Source organism: Phaenicophaeus curvirostris, chromosome 2 (genome assembly GCF_032191515.1).
Source record: "Phaenicophaeus curvirostris isolate KB17595 chromosome 2, BPBGC_Pcur_1.0, whole genome shotgun sequence".
NCBI classification, from domain to species: domain Eukaryota; kingdom Metazoa; phylum Chordata; class Aves; order Cuculiformes; family Cuculidae; genus Phaenicophaeus; species Phaenicophaeus curvirostris.
The window spans coordinates 125,050,856-125,071,405 of record NC_091393.1 but is presented as its reverse complement, the minus strand read 5'-3'; the positions used below and the strand labels follow the sequence as shown (position 1 = coordinate 125,071,405).

General features: G+C 41.9%; 1 protein-coding gene across 2 annotated transcripts in view; it reads right to left on the bottom strand.

Annotated features, from left to right (window-relative positions):
* CLIC5 (chloride intracellular channel 5) overlaps positions 1–20,550 on the bottom strand; it is an 80,917-nt gene that overhangs the window by 31,601 nt on the left and 28,766 nt on the right. For both annotated transcript variants that reach the window (XM_069850816.1, XM_069850817.1), the window contains exons 2-4: positions 3,925–4,034; positions 3,455–3,580; positions 830–936 (exon numbers count right to left, since the gene is read on the bottom strand). In XM_069850816.1, coding sequence (XP_069706917.1) covers positions 830–936; positions 3,455–3,580; positions 3,925–4,034 — 343 coding nt within the window. The remainder of the gene's footprint in view (positions 1–829; positions 937–3,454; positions 3,581–3,924; positions 4,035–20,550) is intronic.

The following is a 20,550-nucleotide window of genomic DNA, read 5'->3' as shown; positions in this document are numbered from 1 at the left end:
TAACTGAACATCCCATTAGCACTAGACAATAAAAATCACTTTTTTTTTTGAATCCCTAAGAAATGAAGCACTGTTATTATTCCCTTCTGTTAACAATGTAAAAATATTATGGAGCAGATTCTTATCTGCCATAAATCGTCATTTACCCATTTTCATCTCCTGGGTCAGCCTCAGGCAACAAAACATAATTGCACAGATGAAATCTGTGGCTGAGCTGGAACCTGAAAAAAAAATCTAGTCTTCTCTGCATAATACAATACAAGCCCATGCTGTTTGAAACGCCAGGAGCTCAGGCTTACTGAAGCCTTGCCTCTCTGAGGGGAAAGCAGTGTGGAGAAGAAAAGCAATATCATTATAAAAACAGCACAGGATGAATGTAAATATGCATGGCATCCAACTTAGAATAGAATCATAGAATGGTTTGGGTTGGAAGGGACCTTAAAGATCATCTAATTCCAATCCCCTGCCATGGGCAGGGACACCTCCCACTGGCCCAGGCTGCTCCAAGCCCCATCCAACCCGGCCTTGAACACCTCCAGGGATGGGGCAGCCACAGCTTCCCTGGGCAACCTGGGCCAGGGCCTCCCCACCCTCATCGTGAAGAATTTCTTCCTAATGTCTCATCCAAATCTTTCCCCTTCCAATTTATATCCATTAACTTGGATTGAGCCATGGATTAAGTCCTCTGGAGTTGCCATCTCAAGTTGATCAGCAGTAGAACCTGATGTCATATGAAGAGAGCTTAAAATAAAAAGTTGGAAGAATGGCAAAATTATTCACTTTCTAAGCACACAAACTTCCTGGCATTTTTGTCAATGATCCTACTCACCTGCATTATCCTGCTGCTTGGTATTTTTGATGTATGCAGAAAATTTGGAGAAGATGTCGATCCCAGCAGTGTTTGATTCCCGGTGCTTAGCAGCCAGTTTGGGGTACCTGTAAAGGGAGAAGCAACGCAGAGAGTAACATCTTGTTACATAATGATGGTTACAAATACAGAATCACTAGGTTGGAAAAGACCCACCGGATCATTGAGTCCAACCATTCCCATCAATCACTAAACCATATCCCTCAGCACCTCGTCCACCCGTCCCTTAAACCCCTCCAGGGAAGGTGACTCAACCCCCTCCCTGGGCAGCCTCTGCCAGGGACCAATGACTCTTTCCGTGAAATATTTTGTCCTGATGTCCAGCCTGAACCTCCCCTGGCGGAGCTTGAGGCCATTCCCTCTTGTCTTGTCCCCTGTCACTTGGGAGAAGAGGCCAGCACCCTCCTCTCTACAACCTCCTTTCAGGTAGTTGGAGAGAGCAATGAGGTCTCCCCTCAGCCTCCTCTTCTCCAGGCTAAACACCCCCAGCTCTCTCAGCCGCTCCTCATAAGGCCTGTTCTCCAGCCCCCTCACCAGCTTTGTTGCTCTTCTCTGGACTCTCTCCAGAGCCTCAACATCCTTCTTGTGGTGAGGGGCCCAGAACTGACCCCAGGATTCGAGGAGCGGTCTCACCAGTGCCGAGTACAGAGGGAAAAGAACCTCCCTGGACCTGCTGGTCACGCCGTTTCTGATCCAAGCCAAGATGCCATTGGCCTTCTTGGCCTCCTGGGCCACTGCTGGCTCACGTTCAGCTGCTGTCAACCAACACCCCCAGGTCCCTCTCCTCCAGGCAGTTTCCAGCCAGACTTCTCCTGGTCTGTAGCTGCACAGGGTTGTTGTGCCCCAAGTGCAGGACCCGGCATTTGGCCTTGTTAAACCTCATGACGTTGGACTCTGCCCAGCGCTCCAGCCTGTCCAGATCCCTTTGGAGCCTCCCTACCCTCCAGCAGATCCACGCTTCCATCCAGCTTAGTGTCGTCCGCAAACTTGCTAAGGGTGCACTCGATGCCTTCATCCAGGTCATTGATAAAGACATTGAACAGGGCTGGACCCAGCACCGAGCCCTGGGGAACCCCACTTGTCACTGGCCTCCAGCTGGATTTCACACCATTTCCCACCACTCTCTGGGCCCTCCATCCAACCAGTTTTCCACCCAGGAGAGTGTGCGCCTGTCCAGCCCAGAGGTGACAGTTTCCTGAGCAGAATGCTGTGAGAAACTGTGTCAAAGGCTTTAGTGAAGTCCAAGGATGTAGTCTTCTTGGACTTCAGTAAACCCTTTAACACAGTTTTTCACAGCATACAATTTACAAGAAGAGAAAAAAAGGCCCTGTAGACGGAAATGCAATTAACGCTGTCATTTATCTCGAAACAACAGCTTGGCAAGTTCATAATATCTCTATCTGTCAAGACAGGTGTTTGGATAGTTCCACAAGGGTGGCTTCATGACAGAGGTAATTGCACTGGTGCTTTATGCGACCGCAATCCAAGATACGGTGGCTTTAAATCAGAAGGAAGCATAAATTTCCAGAAGGGTGCAGGGAGTTTGGCAGCCAGCTCACTCTGTTATGAATGGCAGCCGTATCTAATTCCCTGCGCTGAAAATGTGCTTCGGGATGCAATACCGAGGCGTGTTAGCACGACCCAGGTGAAGGAACATCAAGCTTTCAGTCTCTGTATTGTTTTTTATAGACACCTGGTGCAAAGAAATATAACGATTTGAAAGACCAAGATAAACTAATGACTCCTACTGATTTCAGTGGTCTTGGACTAGAGTACAGAAAAGTTTAAATAGCTGATTTCTTGCCTCAAGATGGGCCTATAGCTGCTGATTCAGTTGGAGGCAAAACACTGCATGAGGAACCAAGCCAATTTTCATTGATTCATAGATTTTAAAGTCCAAAACACAGGCCAACATTTCTTTTTCCCCATTATCCTTGCATTAAGTCCAAAATGTTTGATTAACTAAGGCATATCTGGTGAATATGAACTTTTCCTTGGTAGCTTGTTCCAATGGTTAATCGTCCATACTGAAAAAAAAAAATCCATGCCTTGTTTCTAATCTGAATTAGTTTTGTTATAACTTCCAGTCACGGGCTCTTGTCATTTCTTGACTGGGATAATGATCACTTCTCTGCCTCCAGAGCCTCTCGTACTCTGTAATCAGTACCCTTTCCAACCTTTCTAATATACCATACAGCTCAGAAACCTCCAGTTTTTCTCTGTCAAATGCTTTTCCTGGCACAGATATTTTGTGTGGCAATTCTTGACATCTATTCCAAGATATTTTTAGCTTTGTAAAATGTGGACTCCAGACCCCTACAAAATTTTTCTAGTATTGGCCTCCTTAATTCTGCATACAGGGGCATCCTGAAATGTGTACAGAGAAAACATTCTGTAGTTATTAGTCATACAAGTAACCTTCACACATGGAAGTCATCTCACAGAAGCCAGCAAGCTTCATAAATAAATATTACTCCTGTAAGTAAAGATTGTAGGAGGGAACGCTTTTTAGGAACTCATCTTAGGACATCTTTCATCCCTAGGAAATGGAATATTGACTGCAAAAAAAAAATCCCAAGTTCTTACTTTGGAGGTGCAAGAGTCTCTTCCAAGAATTCCTCAATCTTGTTAACATCTGTCTTGACTTCTCCATTAAAAGTCAAGAAAGGTGGGTGGGTTCCCGGAGCCAGATTGTGTAGGTCAGCTGGCTTTCTGCAGAAAGAGGGCAACAATCATGAAATCACTAATCTTTACAGTCAGGTATTTGCACAGATATTTATAGTTCCTACAAAATCAGTTTGCTTGTCCTTTTTCTTTTTTTTTCTTTCTGTAATTTGTGGTTAGAAGACTTTGAAACTACCCCAACTGTCCTGTTTAATATAAAAACATTCCGTAAGTGGAAAAAAAAACCAAACCCAAACCTGAACCCCAGCTATTTTATTGTGCACCACAGACTCTCTAGGCTAGATACAACTGTGATTGAACTTGGTGGGGCTATTCTATAGGACAGATGCTGGATCACATCACTCTTTTCAACTAAACTGAACAATTTTTACCTTTTCAGGTCAACAGTGGTGACGTTGAACACAACTCCTTTGAGCCACAGGATCATGAAGAGACGCTGGGAGAAGGGGCAGTTCCCAATGCTTTCTCCATCTATACCAGCCTGAGGGATGGAAAGAGAGGAAAAATAGATTTCAGATTTGTAAGTCACTTACCTCCCTCAGGAAGGAAAACTGGGTATTGAAAGAAAAATAACAAGTTTACAAATAACTGACAGGGCCTGTTATTTTATCTAATTCATCAACACTAGAGTGGAGTTACTCCAGGATTCAGCCTTTGTTAGAAGCCTAAAAAAAGCAACCTGGTGCATCTCCTGAGGACAGTTCTGGGTAAAGGAGATGTGTCTCTCCTGATGGCAAGCTACATCCAGGGGACCATATATTTTTTTCAATTACTCTCATCCCTATGGGACTGCCCGCTTCATGGACATGCTGTAAAACTCAGGACAGGATTTCTGCTCTGTATAACTCCAGGGACTGCAGCTCAAGGTCTGCTTCATTGTTTTACTACCCAAAATGTGGAATTCAGATCTAGTTTTAAACCCACGCACTCCAGACATTCACTCATCCTTGTTGACATCCAGTAAAGAAGCAGCATTAGAGAAAAACAACCAGATACCAACAGAAATCTCCATCCAAATACTTCCAAAGTTCAAGGTAGATTTCAGCCACTACATTCAGTCCCTTCCTATCTCTAGTACCTAATGAGTTGCTTACAAACCACTACAAAATAATAAAAAATTGCTAATGTTAGCATTGAGGAAACAGCCTATTTTTTCCTCTAAAAATTTATGGTCCTTAGCCATGCAAATTCTGACTTTGAGCCATGGAAGGATACAAATAACACTAGCTGAACGGAGCCAAAGCTGCATCCAAGGACAACATCTTTCTACAATAATTATGCTTGTGGCCAAAGCTTTCAGGACGATAATGGGTATGATAGATTCCCATTTTAATTTGTGGTACCATTGTGTTTAAAATATTCTTTTAATCCCGGTGAAGCAACCAACCTTCCGTTGTAGACCCACATGGGTTGCATAACTGTATTTTATGCACACAGTGTGTGTCTGAAAATGGCTGATGAAAGAGCTAAGTAAATATAAACCCTTTCCCTCTGGAGAAGATATTCTATTACTCTGTTTTCTCCCATAATTTTTATCATATTAACATTCAAGCTATGAGGTAGCTTTTCTCTGTCTTAGAGAAGGAACCACTTCTAATTGTTGCAGTTCTATGAAACGCTTAGAGCACAACCAGAAACATTTTGAGACGTGTCCAGTTGGCACACTCAGGCCTTGCATAGGAAAAGTTTAGCTGGAAGACTTTATGGTAGGTGTCACGAACCTTTCTCATGTCTTGAACCCAGCTTTGGATGATTCTGGATTTAAAGACAAATTCCAGATTTCCCATCCACTAATATATGGAGAAGGTGTGGATTCAAGGCTTGGAGACATCCTGTCGTAAAGGTTAGGGCTATGTAAAGAGTTTTTCTCTAAATTCAGATTTCTCTAGGCTCAGATGTAGGTTCAAACACTCAGACTCAAGAGGTATTTTGATATATTATTTTGACAGTTTGGCTGCACTTTCACCTGAAATTACGGACCTGTGATATGCCTGGCACGTGGCATGTGCAAGAACCAGCGAACATTATGGGTGAAAGAGTTGTATGGCATGAGGATGGGCAAGAGAAGATGCATTTTCCTACCTGCCTGAGGTGTGAGTAGCCTAGTTTTGCAAAATGAAGTTTTCAGAATGGAGTTGGCTAACTGCGTCTACAAACAGTATATCACAAGCTGAAAATTTGAAGAGAAACCAGATCAAGAACTGAATCAAGAGGGCAAAAGAGTGCAGGCAGAAGGGTTGATTCTCATCTTACCTTCTCTGGGTTTACTTTGGCTTACAACTTCATTGAGTCTGATTCACGCTTCACCTGGCTCCCTTCAAAGTGTGGCAAATCCCTGGTTTGCCAAGTTCTGCAAACGCCTTCCAAGCAAAGGGGTCTTGTCTCGCAACAACATGCAAAGCCCCAAGCCTCCTGAAGGTCTCCATCCTGCACTGAGGCAACCTCCTGCCTGTCCTCACCACCCACTTCTTGTGCTGCAAGTAACCATTCCACCTTTTCCAGGAAAGAGGCTCAAGGAGACCATTTCCCTGCTCTCTCCAATTATTTATTCACATATGAAGGGTAAGGGTTAACCACATCTGAATCTTTTTACAAGACCAGAGAGAATTTTTGGGGGAACAAAGCAGATGAATAGCAATGAAGACACAGAAGTGATGGGTCGTGTGAGGTTAAGGGATAAAGAAGTCACTGCGGATGAGAGAAAGATGAGGAGTCTGGAAGAAATAAGATTCACTTAGACATCAAAAATAAAATTAATTGTGGAGGTCAAATGAGGCCTCCAACCACCCCAAATGGTCAAAATATTTTCCCAACACTTTCAAAAGAGTGGGAAACATTAATTGCTGGAGACACATTGGGAATAGACAGAGGAAATTCCAGCAATGAAAGATAAACTAAAGAAAAAGTATGGTATGATCTCTGTTCAAAGCTCCTGGTTCTGGAAGCCAGGCTCATGATTTGGGTGGAGTTTGACTCATGGGTTTTGATCTCATGTGACTGGCATAACTGAAAACGCTACCACAAATCACAAGGCAAACTGGTGACAGAGGAGGGAACAGAATCAAAATCTCCTCAGCAACACAATTTATCCATTAAATTCAGCTCTTTCTGCAGAAATTATAGGCAAGGCTCTGTTTGGTTTTGTGAATCCTTTCTCATTTCTTCTAGCAGCAGTCAGTAATTCAATGTTCTGCACTCAGAAAGAGCAAAACCTCAGCAGGAAATAACTTCAAATGCTTATCAGAGTGTCTCGAGATCCCTTGTGAAGTCTATTAACTACCAGGAGGACATGAGGAAGGACAGAGCTTAGTCACTCTTAGCTTCAAAGAAAAACAGCTTGCTTAAGGCACCCTGGTAATGCCTAAATACAAACCCATTATGTATCTGTCCAAGGTTAAGGGCTCAGAAATTCAGAATTAAATAATACCTTCATCAAGATCAAGGACTCAAACAGTGGATGGAAAGAAAAGAACAAATAATTGACAAGCTGGAGAAACACCATTTATCCCTGCTGTTATTCACAAATGAGCACAAAAGCTTTCTCACGTAGCTTCCTTGAAGCACAGCAAAAGTGATCAACCACTTATTAAAAAGAGCAAGTTGATGATGATATATGCACTCTCCCTGCCAGGAGCACTGGCACCTAGGGGTAGACTTGAGGTTTTGTAGGTACTAGGATCAAGGAACAGGGGTTATTAAAGTGGACTCAAACTCCCAAAGTTGTGAAAGGGATTCAGAGCCACCTTCTCCCTGAGGATGGAATGTCCCTCCAGTTCCCTATGGAGAAGGACCTCACCCGAAAAGGCAGATTCCTGGAATGACTGTGGATGAATAAAATGGATTTGAGGATTTGCTGGGTGAAACTCTTCAGCCAATGCTCATCCCACTGAAGTTTAACTGAGATGCATAAGGGAAGGTCTCCTGTGCGGGAAGGCTGAGATGCACACCCAAAAGATCAATCAGGCCACATTTGACTTTGACTAATTTGGATGAGTGTCTGAATTCAGGTGGGATGAACGTGGACCCCAGTAACAGATAAGCCTGGAATCCACGGAGACCTGATTTCTGCAGTATTGATTTGGAAACATCCCTTTCTGCTCCAGTTGCTTCATCCAAACTTATTCTTATTAGTTTAGCTACTAAAAAAGATGGTTTTTTACTTAACCTCCAGCTGCATAAGTACTTCACACCAACTGATGTGAGGTCCTGCCCTGGAACTTGGTATAATCACATCAGGAAAACCGTCATCCCAGCTGCTTGCCTCTATTTAAGTAATGGCAAGAATGAACAAGACGTTCTCCTCAATTACCTCAAAGACCCTCCTCCTTAAATCCTTCAGCTATTTTTAATGAATTAATTCAACCTTAAAGATTTTTACATTCTCAAGTGCGGGATGTACCACCACACTAACAAGGAACAAAATTAAAAGATGGAGGGGGAGGCAAAGAAAAAAGTCTCTGATTTTATGAGCTTGTGCGAAATATTTTTGTAGCATAGAAGTAGTATCGAGAGGCTCCAGCCACTGCACAGCGCGGCTGAATGACACAAACAGGGGGCTCTTCTCAAGTTCAGGCTACTACTTTTCTATAAATTAAATAACTGAAATAAAGTTCTTCACTTGTTCCAAAACTACTCCAACTGGTACACTCACGGTGCCTGCAATGCACGCAGACAACTGTATATTATTTTAACTAACCTTAAGAGGGAGGAAAAGCCAGTTTCATTTCCAGTTATTCCCAAAATACAGCGGCTTTAAAGAAATATACCGTCATTAATAATGACTAAGCATCTAGCTTAAAAATGGCAGTGCTGGGAAGTGTTGCGTATCAGAAAGCACTGTGATTTATCCTGGAAAATAATATATTTGGTTTCCTCTATTCTCCTTCTCTTCTCACTCAGGCCGTTCTGCACCATGGTCCAGTGCTGTCCTGGACTTTGGGGTAAAGTAGGCAGATGCTTTTGATTGCACTAAAATGCATTTCTTTTTCAAAAGGATTTTTACAAGAAAGCAAAAGCAGGCAGGCCAATTCACCTCAATGTTTCCCAGTAACGATTAAGGAGAGATTTGATTTCATCATCCCTACAATCAAAATCTAGGCTCACATTACACACAGTTAAACCCTCTCTGTTTTAAAATTGAGAAAGCGCCTGCCTTTTGACACTTACTCTCCTTACTTTCAAAACCCAAAGGGGAAGCGAAAATCCTACTGGAAACACAGAGCAGGCCAGGAAATATCCTATTTATTGTGCCATTAAAAGAAAAAAAAACCTGTCTTAGCAATTATACCACACACACAATAGCACAAATCACCATTGTAGGGAAAAATCACTGGCTGCAACATGAGATCAAGACATGCCAAGGTATTGCTTTAGTAAGGATCATTTTTTTTCCAGTTTCTCATCTCTTTGCTTTCACAACTTCTCATCCAAATGTAAAAGCCAGTAAGCTATTTGGAGTGCCACCAACGGAGAAGCAAGCTAAGAGGTGCATATTCAGAAAGCAGCACCGGTTGGTCTCAAGTAGGAAGTAAATCTTGTAGCACAAGTCCTGTGTATCGCAGGACACCCTTGTTGACTGTGGCTCTGGTTCAGGAGAGCATTTAAGCATGTGCTGAAATACATCCCAATTCAGAGGAAGTGTATGCTTGACATTAAGCATGTTCTTAAGTCCTGACGATTTCAATGGGACTTAAGCACATACTTAAGTACTTTCCTGAATGGGGGCCTATAACAACACTAATAAATTTGCTGCACAGCATTTTAACTTCTTTGGACCTTTACCGAGATTTCATTTTGCTAGGAGAAACTCTTAGCAGCTGCCTTCCAAGGGAAGGCAAGATAGAGCAGGAATATAGTCCTAAGCACACACACACGGAAATGGACCATGTGCATATACGTCAAATAAAAATAGAGCATTTGCTAGAAAGACTGTCAAGGTAGTAACAAAGCAAAAAGGAAGCAGTGAAATGCTTCAGCCAGCTCTCCAAAAGCCAGCCAAAATGTTGTCCAAGCTTGGCATGCGTATAGACATATATTATAGATGTACATAAGCTTAACTTGGTCTGCGCTGTCGGCCAATTTGAACGGAGTTGGCTTGTTACGCTGGGTTCAAACCAGCTGAGCAGCAGATCAGGAGCACTGAGGATCTCCAAGGAGCTGCTATTGCACTTCTCAAATCTTTGGAGTTTTGGAAGAGATGCATATGTACTCTTGAGACCCCCAGGATTTTCAGGAGGCAGAATTGCACGTTGGAGACTCCATGGGCATCAGTAGTTAAGACAAAATAAATATTTTCTTCAGGCTTGGTAAATCATTATTTTCACCTTTTATATTCATACGAATGGCAGCACGGGCAGGAAGGGATCACTCATACAGGTCAGCTACTTCCTACGGATCCTTTCATGATGGCTTAGGGTGGTCATAGTTAAAGATCAGTTGACTCAAACTGGTCCATGCATGGGGGGCAGAGCAGGTTCATCTGCCACACCAGCTGAGGTCCTGGTGCCAGAACAGCTACATGCACAGTGATCAACTTGTACAAATAAATCTCAGTTTTCCTAAAAGGCTTTGTCACTGGCCGCTCTATATGTTCGGCAAAAAAAAAAAAAAGTTTATTTTGCTTTCAAATAAATTTTGTGATGCCTGAGAAATCCAATCAGTCACACACAGTTGGGTTTTAGGAAATTACAGGTAGATAGACTCAGCATATGAAAACGATTCATGCTATTCCATTTCCCCTTCTGCTTTCTTTAAAGAACTAAAGGCCCATGACTAAAGTGTCAGCAGAGTAGAAAAGCACAGGCTGGTCTGGCACACTGGACCAAGAAATTTTTTTGTCCTCATTTATATTTGCAGTTCCCTTAAATCTCATTCCATGCATTTGACTTAATGAGATATAGATACTTAATAATCAAAGGAAGTAGGAACTATAATGCAACTTTCTACACCAAAATACACAGAGCAATTCCTGAATTAAGGATGAGACCAAGATTCTATTCTTCTAGGAGATCACGTTCCATCTTGCTTTGCTGTAATGAATTTCTGAATACCAAATCTGCCTTTCACACAGTGCTGTACAAGGGAAAAGGCCCCAGAAGAGTGAGAGTCATTAAGTAACATCAGTAGTATCATAGGCACAAACCACATATAACACGTCTTCAATTTATAAAGACGTTTTCAACGTCAGAAAAATACCAGCTAAAGGATGGGTGATAAATGCAGGCTGACATTTTCAAAGTGGCCAGCAGTTTTAGTGCTGTGAGACAACTGATGGTGGCCAGTTGACTTATAAGTATCAATTCTCCAAGCTTGCAAGGTCATGCCAGGAGCCACCCGGAAGAAATAGTGATTTTTAAGTCTTAATAAGAGATTTTAGAGCTGCCTTGGGAGCATTCCTGTCTGTGAACTTCTTGAGTAATAAGGCAAAAGATTAATGTAAGAGTGGTGAAAAAAAAAGTCTCCATTGAAGAATATTCTTTTTGAGGAGCACGCTTGGAATTTCACAAATACCTGGTGGAGATGTGCAATGGCTATGGCCATGCCACCTTGGAAACATTCCTGGAGTCCTGGTCTTTTGCTACCGCAGTCCAGCTGGAGGACAGACCAGGTGCTAGGACCATGCAAAGCCTGAAGAGCATGGAGCTCCAACGTGCTGCTTGGCCAGGGCTCGCAGGGCTCCTGGCTGCCTGGCAGCCCACCCACAGCCAAAATTTCCTTTCAAAATCACTGAGACTATTTCAGCTTCCCTCCTCGCAGAAAACCCACAGCTTCTGTTCAATAACACTGTGAATGTTTTAAAATGTGTGTTTTAGACTTAGAGCAATCTTGAAGTTCTTCAAAACCCCAAATTGCCGTTCTCGTCACAGTCCTCGTTAGCAGATTACACACAGAGTTTATGTGTTTATAGGCATAGTGGAGTGGAAATATATATGTTTCTTTCTTGGCTTGATGGGCCAATAACAATCATCCTTTACATGTCTTCCTGAATCTTTTCCAACCTGAGAAAACCATTGTGCTCCTATCCCTTACTGGTATTGTGGCATGAGATCCTGTGCACTCGATTTAGTCACAGGACGTAACCATAGCAAAAAGCCTTTGAAAGCTTGGCTTCTTGGGGATCCATCTTCAACAATTCATTACAAATGAGACTCCATAGAAATGAGAAAAGAATTCAAGAAATTACATATAAGCTTAACATATAGAAAGATAATGGAGCAAACGATTAAGCAGTAAGCTCACCTGTAGAGACGTAAAGTTGATAAGAAAAGACAATAAGGACTTAGCAGGAGTAAATGGCATTAAATCAGTCAGATTTTGTTCTTTCACAGGGTGTCCAGCCCAGCAGGGAGGAAGGAAGCCTCTGGTAGCTAGATGACTTTTGCAAGATTTCCAACATAAGGTCCAGCTCATACTTTCATAAACAAAGAAGGGAAATAAGACCTGTATGAAATCTCTGCAAAGTGCTAGTAGGAGAGGTTGAAAAAAAATACTTCTGGAGTGGTGGTAATCAAGATTTCTGCTAGTCTAGAAACACATGACAAATAAAGGTACCGTACAGGTCTATGGCAAGATGAGTCATATTTAATGTTTCCATTAGCGAAATGGAGGACGGAATAAACAGAATGCTACAAGGCTTCCTGTTATTTGTATTTCCCAGGAGAGGAGCAGACTCACAAATGATGCTAAGAAGTTGGAACAAAGTGTCTGAAATCACTTAAATGGGTTTTAGGAAAGTAAATCTCAAGATATAAGATGTAAGAAAACCAAAATCAAATGTACGAACGCAGGATGGGGAATAGCTGGTGAAGCTGAGAGGACGAAGCAAGAGAAGTTTTACGTAAATCACAGCCAATACGAATTATCAGGATGTGCACCTACAAGCAACAGCAGCAAGATAATGTGATGAACATCTGATGTTCTAGCACTACCTAACAGTCCTTAAGAACGCAGAGGACTGTTTTACAAAGAGGATGATGATCCATTGTTGTTTGTGCCCACAGAGGAGAGGATCAAGTATTTTGTTTAATCTACAACAATACATTTTTAGAGGAAAAAAAAAATCCAGTGCAATTATAGGACTAAGAAACACAAAGCAGGCTTTCTAAGGAGGTTGTCTAATCTGCATTAGCGGAGGCTTTGAGGAAATCAAAAGGAAAAAAAAAAGTTGGTAAAATTGGTCTTACTTTATTTCATCCAGTGGCAGAGTGGAGAGGGTACATAGGATGCTTTAAAAATCCTTTCTAACAGTATATAACAGTGATTGACAATAAGATGTTCTTGCTGTCAGTGTTAGATGCTTGGTGGCACAGACTTTTTCTTTCCTCTGACCTGCACAGGATGAATTTTGGCCCCGACACAGTCTATGGGAATTTTGCCCATGACATTGACGGGACCAGAATTTCACTTATAGGTTTAATGGCCAGAAGGGACAATTATAGTAATCTTTCCTGACCTTTTGCTTAATGCAAACCATAGATTTCACTCAGCCTGTAGCCAACATCTTGTGATTGAACTAGGAACACATGTTTTGAAAGGATATTCAGGATAGACAGAAGTTAGACATAGAGCGGTAGTGAAATCCCCTCTAGTGGTGTGTGTTTTGCAGTGCAGGGAGAAGCTCTCGCTCCCATCGAAGTCAACCACAAACTTCTCATTTGTAGGATTTTGCTAAAAGCAGCAAACTTACCCCAGTGCTGATATGTTTGGTATTTTTTTCTATAAGTTGCTATAGCTGTATGCGAGTTAAACTGGTGGAAGGAACCAGAGTCACAGGATTTGGGGAATCAGGACCCAGCAGTGCTCAGAAAAGCATCACTTTTTTTTGCTTTTAGATAAGTCAGACTTGCTTGCTGTTTGTGCATCCACCTTTAGACTCATTTTCATTGCAGATACTTACAATTGCACACTCAGAACTTGCTCTGTGTTTGTTGTTTAATGAAAAAATTAGAAAGAGTCTCATTCCCATTCTTTGTAGACGGCTGTCAGGAGAGACAGGACTCAGTGAAAGTCAATAGAGATGCTCAAGAACCAGCTACTGCTTTCTTATCTCAGCAACATCATTGTATCTTAAAGGAAGAGGAAAGGATGTTGGACAAGAAAACCACAAAAACTGTTTTAAGACAAATAAACTTGTCCCACAACATACGCAAGTCGCATATGAAACACATTCACGCTTTGCACACACGGAGTGCAGCTGCTACATTTCGGAAGCCTATGACTATAGGGTCATATTCTACATTTTAGCCTTCTGGTGCCACTTTTATTAATAGATTCTACTCTAATACACTTGCTCTAATCCCATAAAAGTCAATATTCTTATAAAATATTCCCACTAGTAGCAAATATTCCACTCACTTCAGTGAGAGCAGAGCCATATTTTCATTCATTAGTATCTTTCTAATAAGTAATTAAAACCACAAGTGATTTTATGGGCTCTGGAGAAAGAATCTGGGAATGAATCTGGTTTAGCTATTCACAAAGCACCAATTATAATAGTTTCAAATACTGATGATTGTATATCCTGAGAGCTGATTTGATATGTAAAAAATTCATTCACCCCGGAATGCTGCAGAAAATAAAATGAGAGATAGATCATTGTCAAAAGGTGTCACAGACGATGCAAATTATAGTCAAATTATTTCTGCTTCTAGAAGAGATCAGGTGCAAATAAAGGAGTCGTTTCTTCAAAGCAAGCAGCTCCCATTACAGTACTAGAATCATGCATGCAGTTTTTCGTGTACGAATTAAATCTGTGCACATCTGGAATTGGGACTTCTGTTAAAAATCTCTGAGCCAGGGACAGTAATCTGGTCATATCGTATATTCTGCAAATGTTGATGAATTGCAGCCAAATTTCCATGTCTCTAAGCAGCGTTTCAGACTAACAAATAATAACAGCAGCCAGGTGCTGAAAGTTAATGCTGAACCTGAAATCAGATCTGGGGCTGAATTATTTATTGAAATTCCATGACTTTTTTTCAGTATTAGAAGAGTCAGCCACTTGCAGGCACTGCAAATAAAGGCCTGAATGGTGGGTGTCACTGATAAGGGTATCTACCAGCACATCAGTTGACCCCAGTGCAGGCCATAACCTGCCCTTGATGGCCTTCTTTTGCATCTTATTAATATCATACAGACACCGTCCATCAATGACTTCTATTGATTTAAGGTGGAGAAGCAATCAGGAGCTCTCAGGAGCTGCCCTGCAGGAGGCAGGACTTGTTCTTTCTATCTCCTTTTGCATCTCCAAAGAGAGATGCTTCTGGGACCCTTGACCATGTGTCTACTCCAAATATCATCCTTTTTTTTTTTTTCCTATTCTCACTGCCCCTGAGTCCTTCTCCCACCCAGGCCCCTCACACTCCAAGTGAACCATTCTCCAAGAAGACCAGCAGTGACTCCAGCATGGTCGTGCAGCAAAACCATTCTCCAGCCTGTCCTTTCCTATCCTGCCTGTCTCAGAAACAATCAGGAACTCCTTCTCCTCCTCAGATCTCTCTTGTTAATCTCTTCCCCCTAAAAAATCACGCTGTAATTGATTTTCTTTCATTTTACTCCCAGCACCTTGCAACCACATACTCTGTTCACTGGCTTTACCCATGAAGCTGGTGACAGCAACACTGAAATCTGCCCCTACTTCCCATCCCTTCCCCTGCCTGTCCACTCTATTTCTCTGACATTGTCACCCAGCTGCTGCATTCATATTAAACAAATCCTATTTGATATGGTGGAAAAGGAATATGACAGGGGATCATGCCATGTATATCCCCCCACTCACTATCATTAAGTTTATGAGAAGATGCCACCTTCTCCTCCTCTGAAGAGTCTCCAAACGTACATGGAGCAGGTTGAGGGAGGTCATTCTGCCCCTCTATTCCTCTTTCGTGAGACCTCATGGGGAGTATTGCGTCCAGTTCTGGAATCCTCAACATAGAAGGAGATGGAGCTGTAGGAACACCTCCAGAGGAGGCTACAAGGATGATCAGAGGACTGGAGCACCTCCCATACCAGGACAGGCTGAGAGCTTTAAAATAAATAAAAAAAAAATACATTTTTTGGTGCCCAGTGGGGAAGAGCTGCCTGGTGCCTAATTATGGAAAAGCCCTTTTGCCTATGGGAGCTGCACCAAGTTGCTGCCACATGTGCAGATGAGGCTGGGAGCAATAGCCAAGGCCAAAGAGGAGAGGCTTTTCCTTCCCCTGGAGAAAAAAAATTCATCATTTCAAGGTTTGTTTCTTTGTCAGAGGCGTGGGACAGCATTTCCTCTGAATTCCCCTCCTGATCACATCCTTCCCTGGCTCTCTAAGGCTGAACCTCAGTAGTGGTCCTATGATCAGCACATTTTAAAATTACTATTATTTTTTATTATTATTATTATTATTATTATTATTATTATTGCAGAATCACCACATTTGAGATAAATATTGAATCACCAGGCCGTCAGGCAGAGCTCCTGCTCAGCCCCCTAAGAGGATGGTGTCCCCCCATAGACACAAATCATAGGGCTGCTGTTTTCAGCATACCAGGACGTGCAGGTAGATACTTCCAATGTGAAACAATTCTCCCCACCTGCATGGACAACTGATTTTATTACAGACTGAATAGTGAGAAGTAAGACCTACAGTATTTTTAGAGAAATATGTACTTGGAGACGAACTAAGCCCCAAAAGATGATATTAACATTGATTGCTCTGAGGAATCCCTCATGGCTCCACCTTAGTGAGCACTTACTGCAGAGGAAGTGATAGATTACTTTTGAACCTCTAAAGAGACCTAGAGCTTACGTGGGAGACTCAGATATATGACTCTAAAAAGAAAAAAAAAAGAAAAATCCAAAGCTAGAGCATCTCAGTGAACGAAAAGGCAACTCTGTAAATCAAGACAAAAATACTGCTCCTTACCTAAGTGCACACGTGAGTGAAGAAAATAAAATTATACAAATTCTACTGAAACAAAAAAAAGGAGGAGGTTGGAGCACTGGATCGTCTTGGCATGTCCTGGACATTTAAAAGAACTGAGCACAGAGACTGTCATTCTGAGAGTTCCTGTAACCTGCAAGAATATTCTATGATTCACCCCCTCTTCATCCAGGAACAGCTTTTTAAAAGCACACTGAATAAAATAAACAAACAAAACGTGTCTCCAGTTGCACACTGAATCAGCAGCGATGGCTCATCACAAAACACAGGGCAGTGAACGAAAACCATCTCCTCCCATGATACGCATTCGTATCTGTTCGAAGCTGCTCATTCAGCAGCTAAAAGCAAAAGGAAAGCAGGAACACAACGTGCCTGTTGACCCACACAAATTGAATCACAATCTAGAAAAACACCGGCAACAATAGCGATGATCCATCGGGGCCGATTTCTCTGAATTCCACTTGTTTCAGACAATACACAGGTACAGACGTGCACCACCACCCTAAATAACAGCTACACACGGTGGGTGGCAAGGTTCAGGGTGCTGGTTTGAGTGTGAAAATGTCCTGAGCAAGACAATGATGTGGATCTGTTAGAGCGAGTCAAGAAGAGGCCATGAAGATGATGCAAGAGCTGGAGAACCTCTGCTCTGAGGACAGGCTGAGAGAGTTGGGGATGTTCAGCCTGGAGAAGAGAAGGCTGCGGGGAGACCTTATTAGCGACCTCCCAGTACCTGGAGGGGCTCCAGAAAAGCTGGAGGGATTTTTTACAAGGGCCTGGAGCGATGGGATGAGGGAGGATGGCTCTAAATTGGAAGAGGAAGATTTAGATTAGACATTAGGAAGAATTTCTTCATGCTGAGGGTGGGGAGGCCCTGGCCCAGGTTGCCCAGGGAAGCTGTGGCTGCCCCATCCCTGGAGGGGTTCAAGGCCAGGTTGGATGGGGCTTGGAGCCCGTGATCCAGTGGGAGGTGTCCCTGCCCATGGCAGAAGAAGAAACAGCATGACATCTTCGGTGGTTCATTGCAACGGTTAATCAACTTTCCAGTTATTATTACACTTATTTTTAACTTGAATATATCTGGCCTTAACTACCTGTTGCTATTTCTTCTTATATTTCTTACCACTATATTAAAAAGCCCACTATGGATACATTTAATATTGCACTGAAGTGATATTTGGCCTTCTACTGAAATGAGAAATACTGCCTTAAGGATGGTAACCTTAAGCATTTTTTAAGCCTTAGAATTATTCTTCTATACATCTTTTCCAATGTCACAACACACATTAGCTCTGTGTGCACTTGCAATAACCAGCCAAAAGATAATCTAAGCCTTGACCCCTCCCTACTAACAGCAAAGGGGAAAAAATGTAAAAGCATAGTTGTGACTAGTATCGTTTGCGTGTTTATTATTGGAATATTTACTGTGAATTACTTAGCAGGTGTGGCACATGAGCACTGAATCAGCTGTGCTAAGTGCTGTACAAAGAAACAAAGACAGAAGAGCTACGCCTAGAGGATGGAGCCCAGGACCAGCTCTTGCTGGACATCCTCAGACAAGGCCACTGTTTCTCTGCACCTGTAAAGTGCCGCCTGTGCCTGTAAAGTGCTCCAGAATGGCTCTAAAAAGGCATTTTATCTCTGCAATTTTTCTTTTTGCAAAAGGATTCATGGTCAGAGAGAGTTGCCAGAGCTTGGAGCAGCTGGTGTAACCTCCTTTGCAGGACTGGGGTCTTAAATAGGCTTAAGAAGCAACAGCATCCAGGAAGGTTATAGATCTCTCTTCATCCTGCATTTTAGAACAAATTATTTTCTTTTTAAAAACGCAACGTTTAAGACCTTTGCTGAAATGTGTCTTTTCTGAATTGCAGGCAGCTGAGCTGGAGCATCTCCCTGGATTAACTCACACTTTGAACTCCGTGGCCAGCCTGCAGCAGCACACGCTCTTCAGAGGTAACCAGCCCTTTCCCAGACAGGAGGACATTCAACCCTTATGTCTTTATTAGCAGCAGAAGTTAGGAAAGTTTACATCTACTTTAGCACCTTTGTGGTTAACAGAAAGGGAAACTAAAGCCTAAATCAAGCAAACTTCCTCTGTGTGTAAACACCATTCCCAGTATCATGAACAGAAATTAACACCTGAAGTTTTGGTGAATGGAAAATTGAGTCACAACATTTTTTTTAGTCCAGAGGAAACCAACAAATTCAAAAGGAGCAACAAAAACAGTCAAGAAGTGGCTTTTAGACAGCCTGACTTACATAAAAAGGGGGGAAAAAAATCCTGTTCCCATATATAATCTTTGCAAGTTTAAAATGTGTAAAATTTAAGTTTTATACAGTTTGAAGCAAATGAAATTCAGTTTTGGCCTTGAATATCAGACTTTGAACATTCTTGCTATGTTTTACAACAAGCACCTACGGGTGAATATCATGAACAGCGACTATCATGAATGAAGACCTGGCCCCTTCATGTACTGGAAGTTGCTCTAAGGTCTCCCCGGAGCCTCCTCTAGGCTGAATAATCTCAGCTCTCTCAGCCTGTCCATATTACACATTTTTATTCTATTTTAATTGGTGTTCAGGATTCTAAGCTGATGATAAGAGTGAAGAACATTCCCTTCCCCTACAACATGTCCACATCTGGTGGAGACGGACTAGTCTCAGCATTTTATCGAGGTGAGGAAAGCCTAAGGTCACCGAAGGAGGCAGAAGAGCAAAAAAAGTAAATAGAGCCTCCCAAGTGTGGCAACAGCTATATTACTGAGCTTAATATGTTGCAGAAATTGCATGGCGAGACCTTCGCCTATTTTAATAAGAGCTGGACAAAGAAAATAAATAATCAGAGTTTCCATCTGGTGGGAGCTGTGACTGTTGCTCTGTGTTAAGACAAAGCTGTGAAAGACCGAGTGGGAAGTGAAAAATATGTTGATTTGGATTTTGGCAAGACGTGGGGTCATTTTAGCATGGTAAAACTTTGCTATGGGGTGTTACAGAACTGTATCTCAGGTGCTTCATGTCCCAGTTTCTTCTGAGCACATCATCCCTCACGACACTATAGCCACACAATTTCTGAGGCGAACTAGGGTCACTAAATTAAAGAGGAATCTGTGTTATATCACGAAACATCTATCTCTGCCAGTAAACACTGATATTAAAAAGGGATACATACAGAAGACTAAAATAATAAAGGCTCTAAAAGACAGGTTATTAAATTATCATTGAGTAAGATAGAATTATACTCATTTACAAAGAATAATCTGATTTAACACAGTCAGATAAAACTGTCATACATTTATGTTTGAACTTCGCAATCAAGTTGCGTAGCAAACGTCAACAACAAGCCATAACTGAGATCAGTCACAGAAAGTTCTGCCCATAGGTATGATTAGATTAAATTTCGGGGTTTGGATCTTCAAAACAAAACAGAAGACATTTCAAAGGACTTTTGCTCCACTGTGATAATTGCCAGCTCTTAAGTCTGATATAAAAAATCATGACAGGAATATATGATGTTAATTAAATAAATAAGGCATGCAAAAATGAAGGTTTTTTTTAACTCTCAGCTCCATATGTATATAAATCTATCACTGTTACCACATCTAGATGAGTTTTCCTGCATGTCATCAGTACAGAAGAAGCGAAAACAAATGGGGAGACCAAAGGGCAAGGAAGGAAAGGGAATAAGGATCTACTTTGGACTTCATCAGCATTAAAGTTTACTGTGTCAAACAGAAACTTGGAGCTATTTTCAAAGTACCTGCTACAGCCCTTCAGGCACCTGCTGATTTTCTAGCTCAAGTAAGATGTGCAGATTTGAGTGCAGTATGAATCCAGCTCTAAACCAAAACTTTCCTTATATCAACTGATTCTTACTATTACTTTGACTCAGCCTTTGCTGGAAAATAAACAAACTATCATTGAAACGTTCTTTCATTCAGGAATAAAATTAAGAATAAACTCACAGCCCTTCAACATCTATTTAAAAAGAATAATTTGAAAACTCTTCTTCCACAACTCCTAGCAGCAAAATGGAAATACTGGTGTTTATGTTCCCTCTTTACAGCATTGCTGGGATCATTT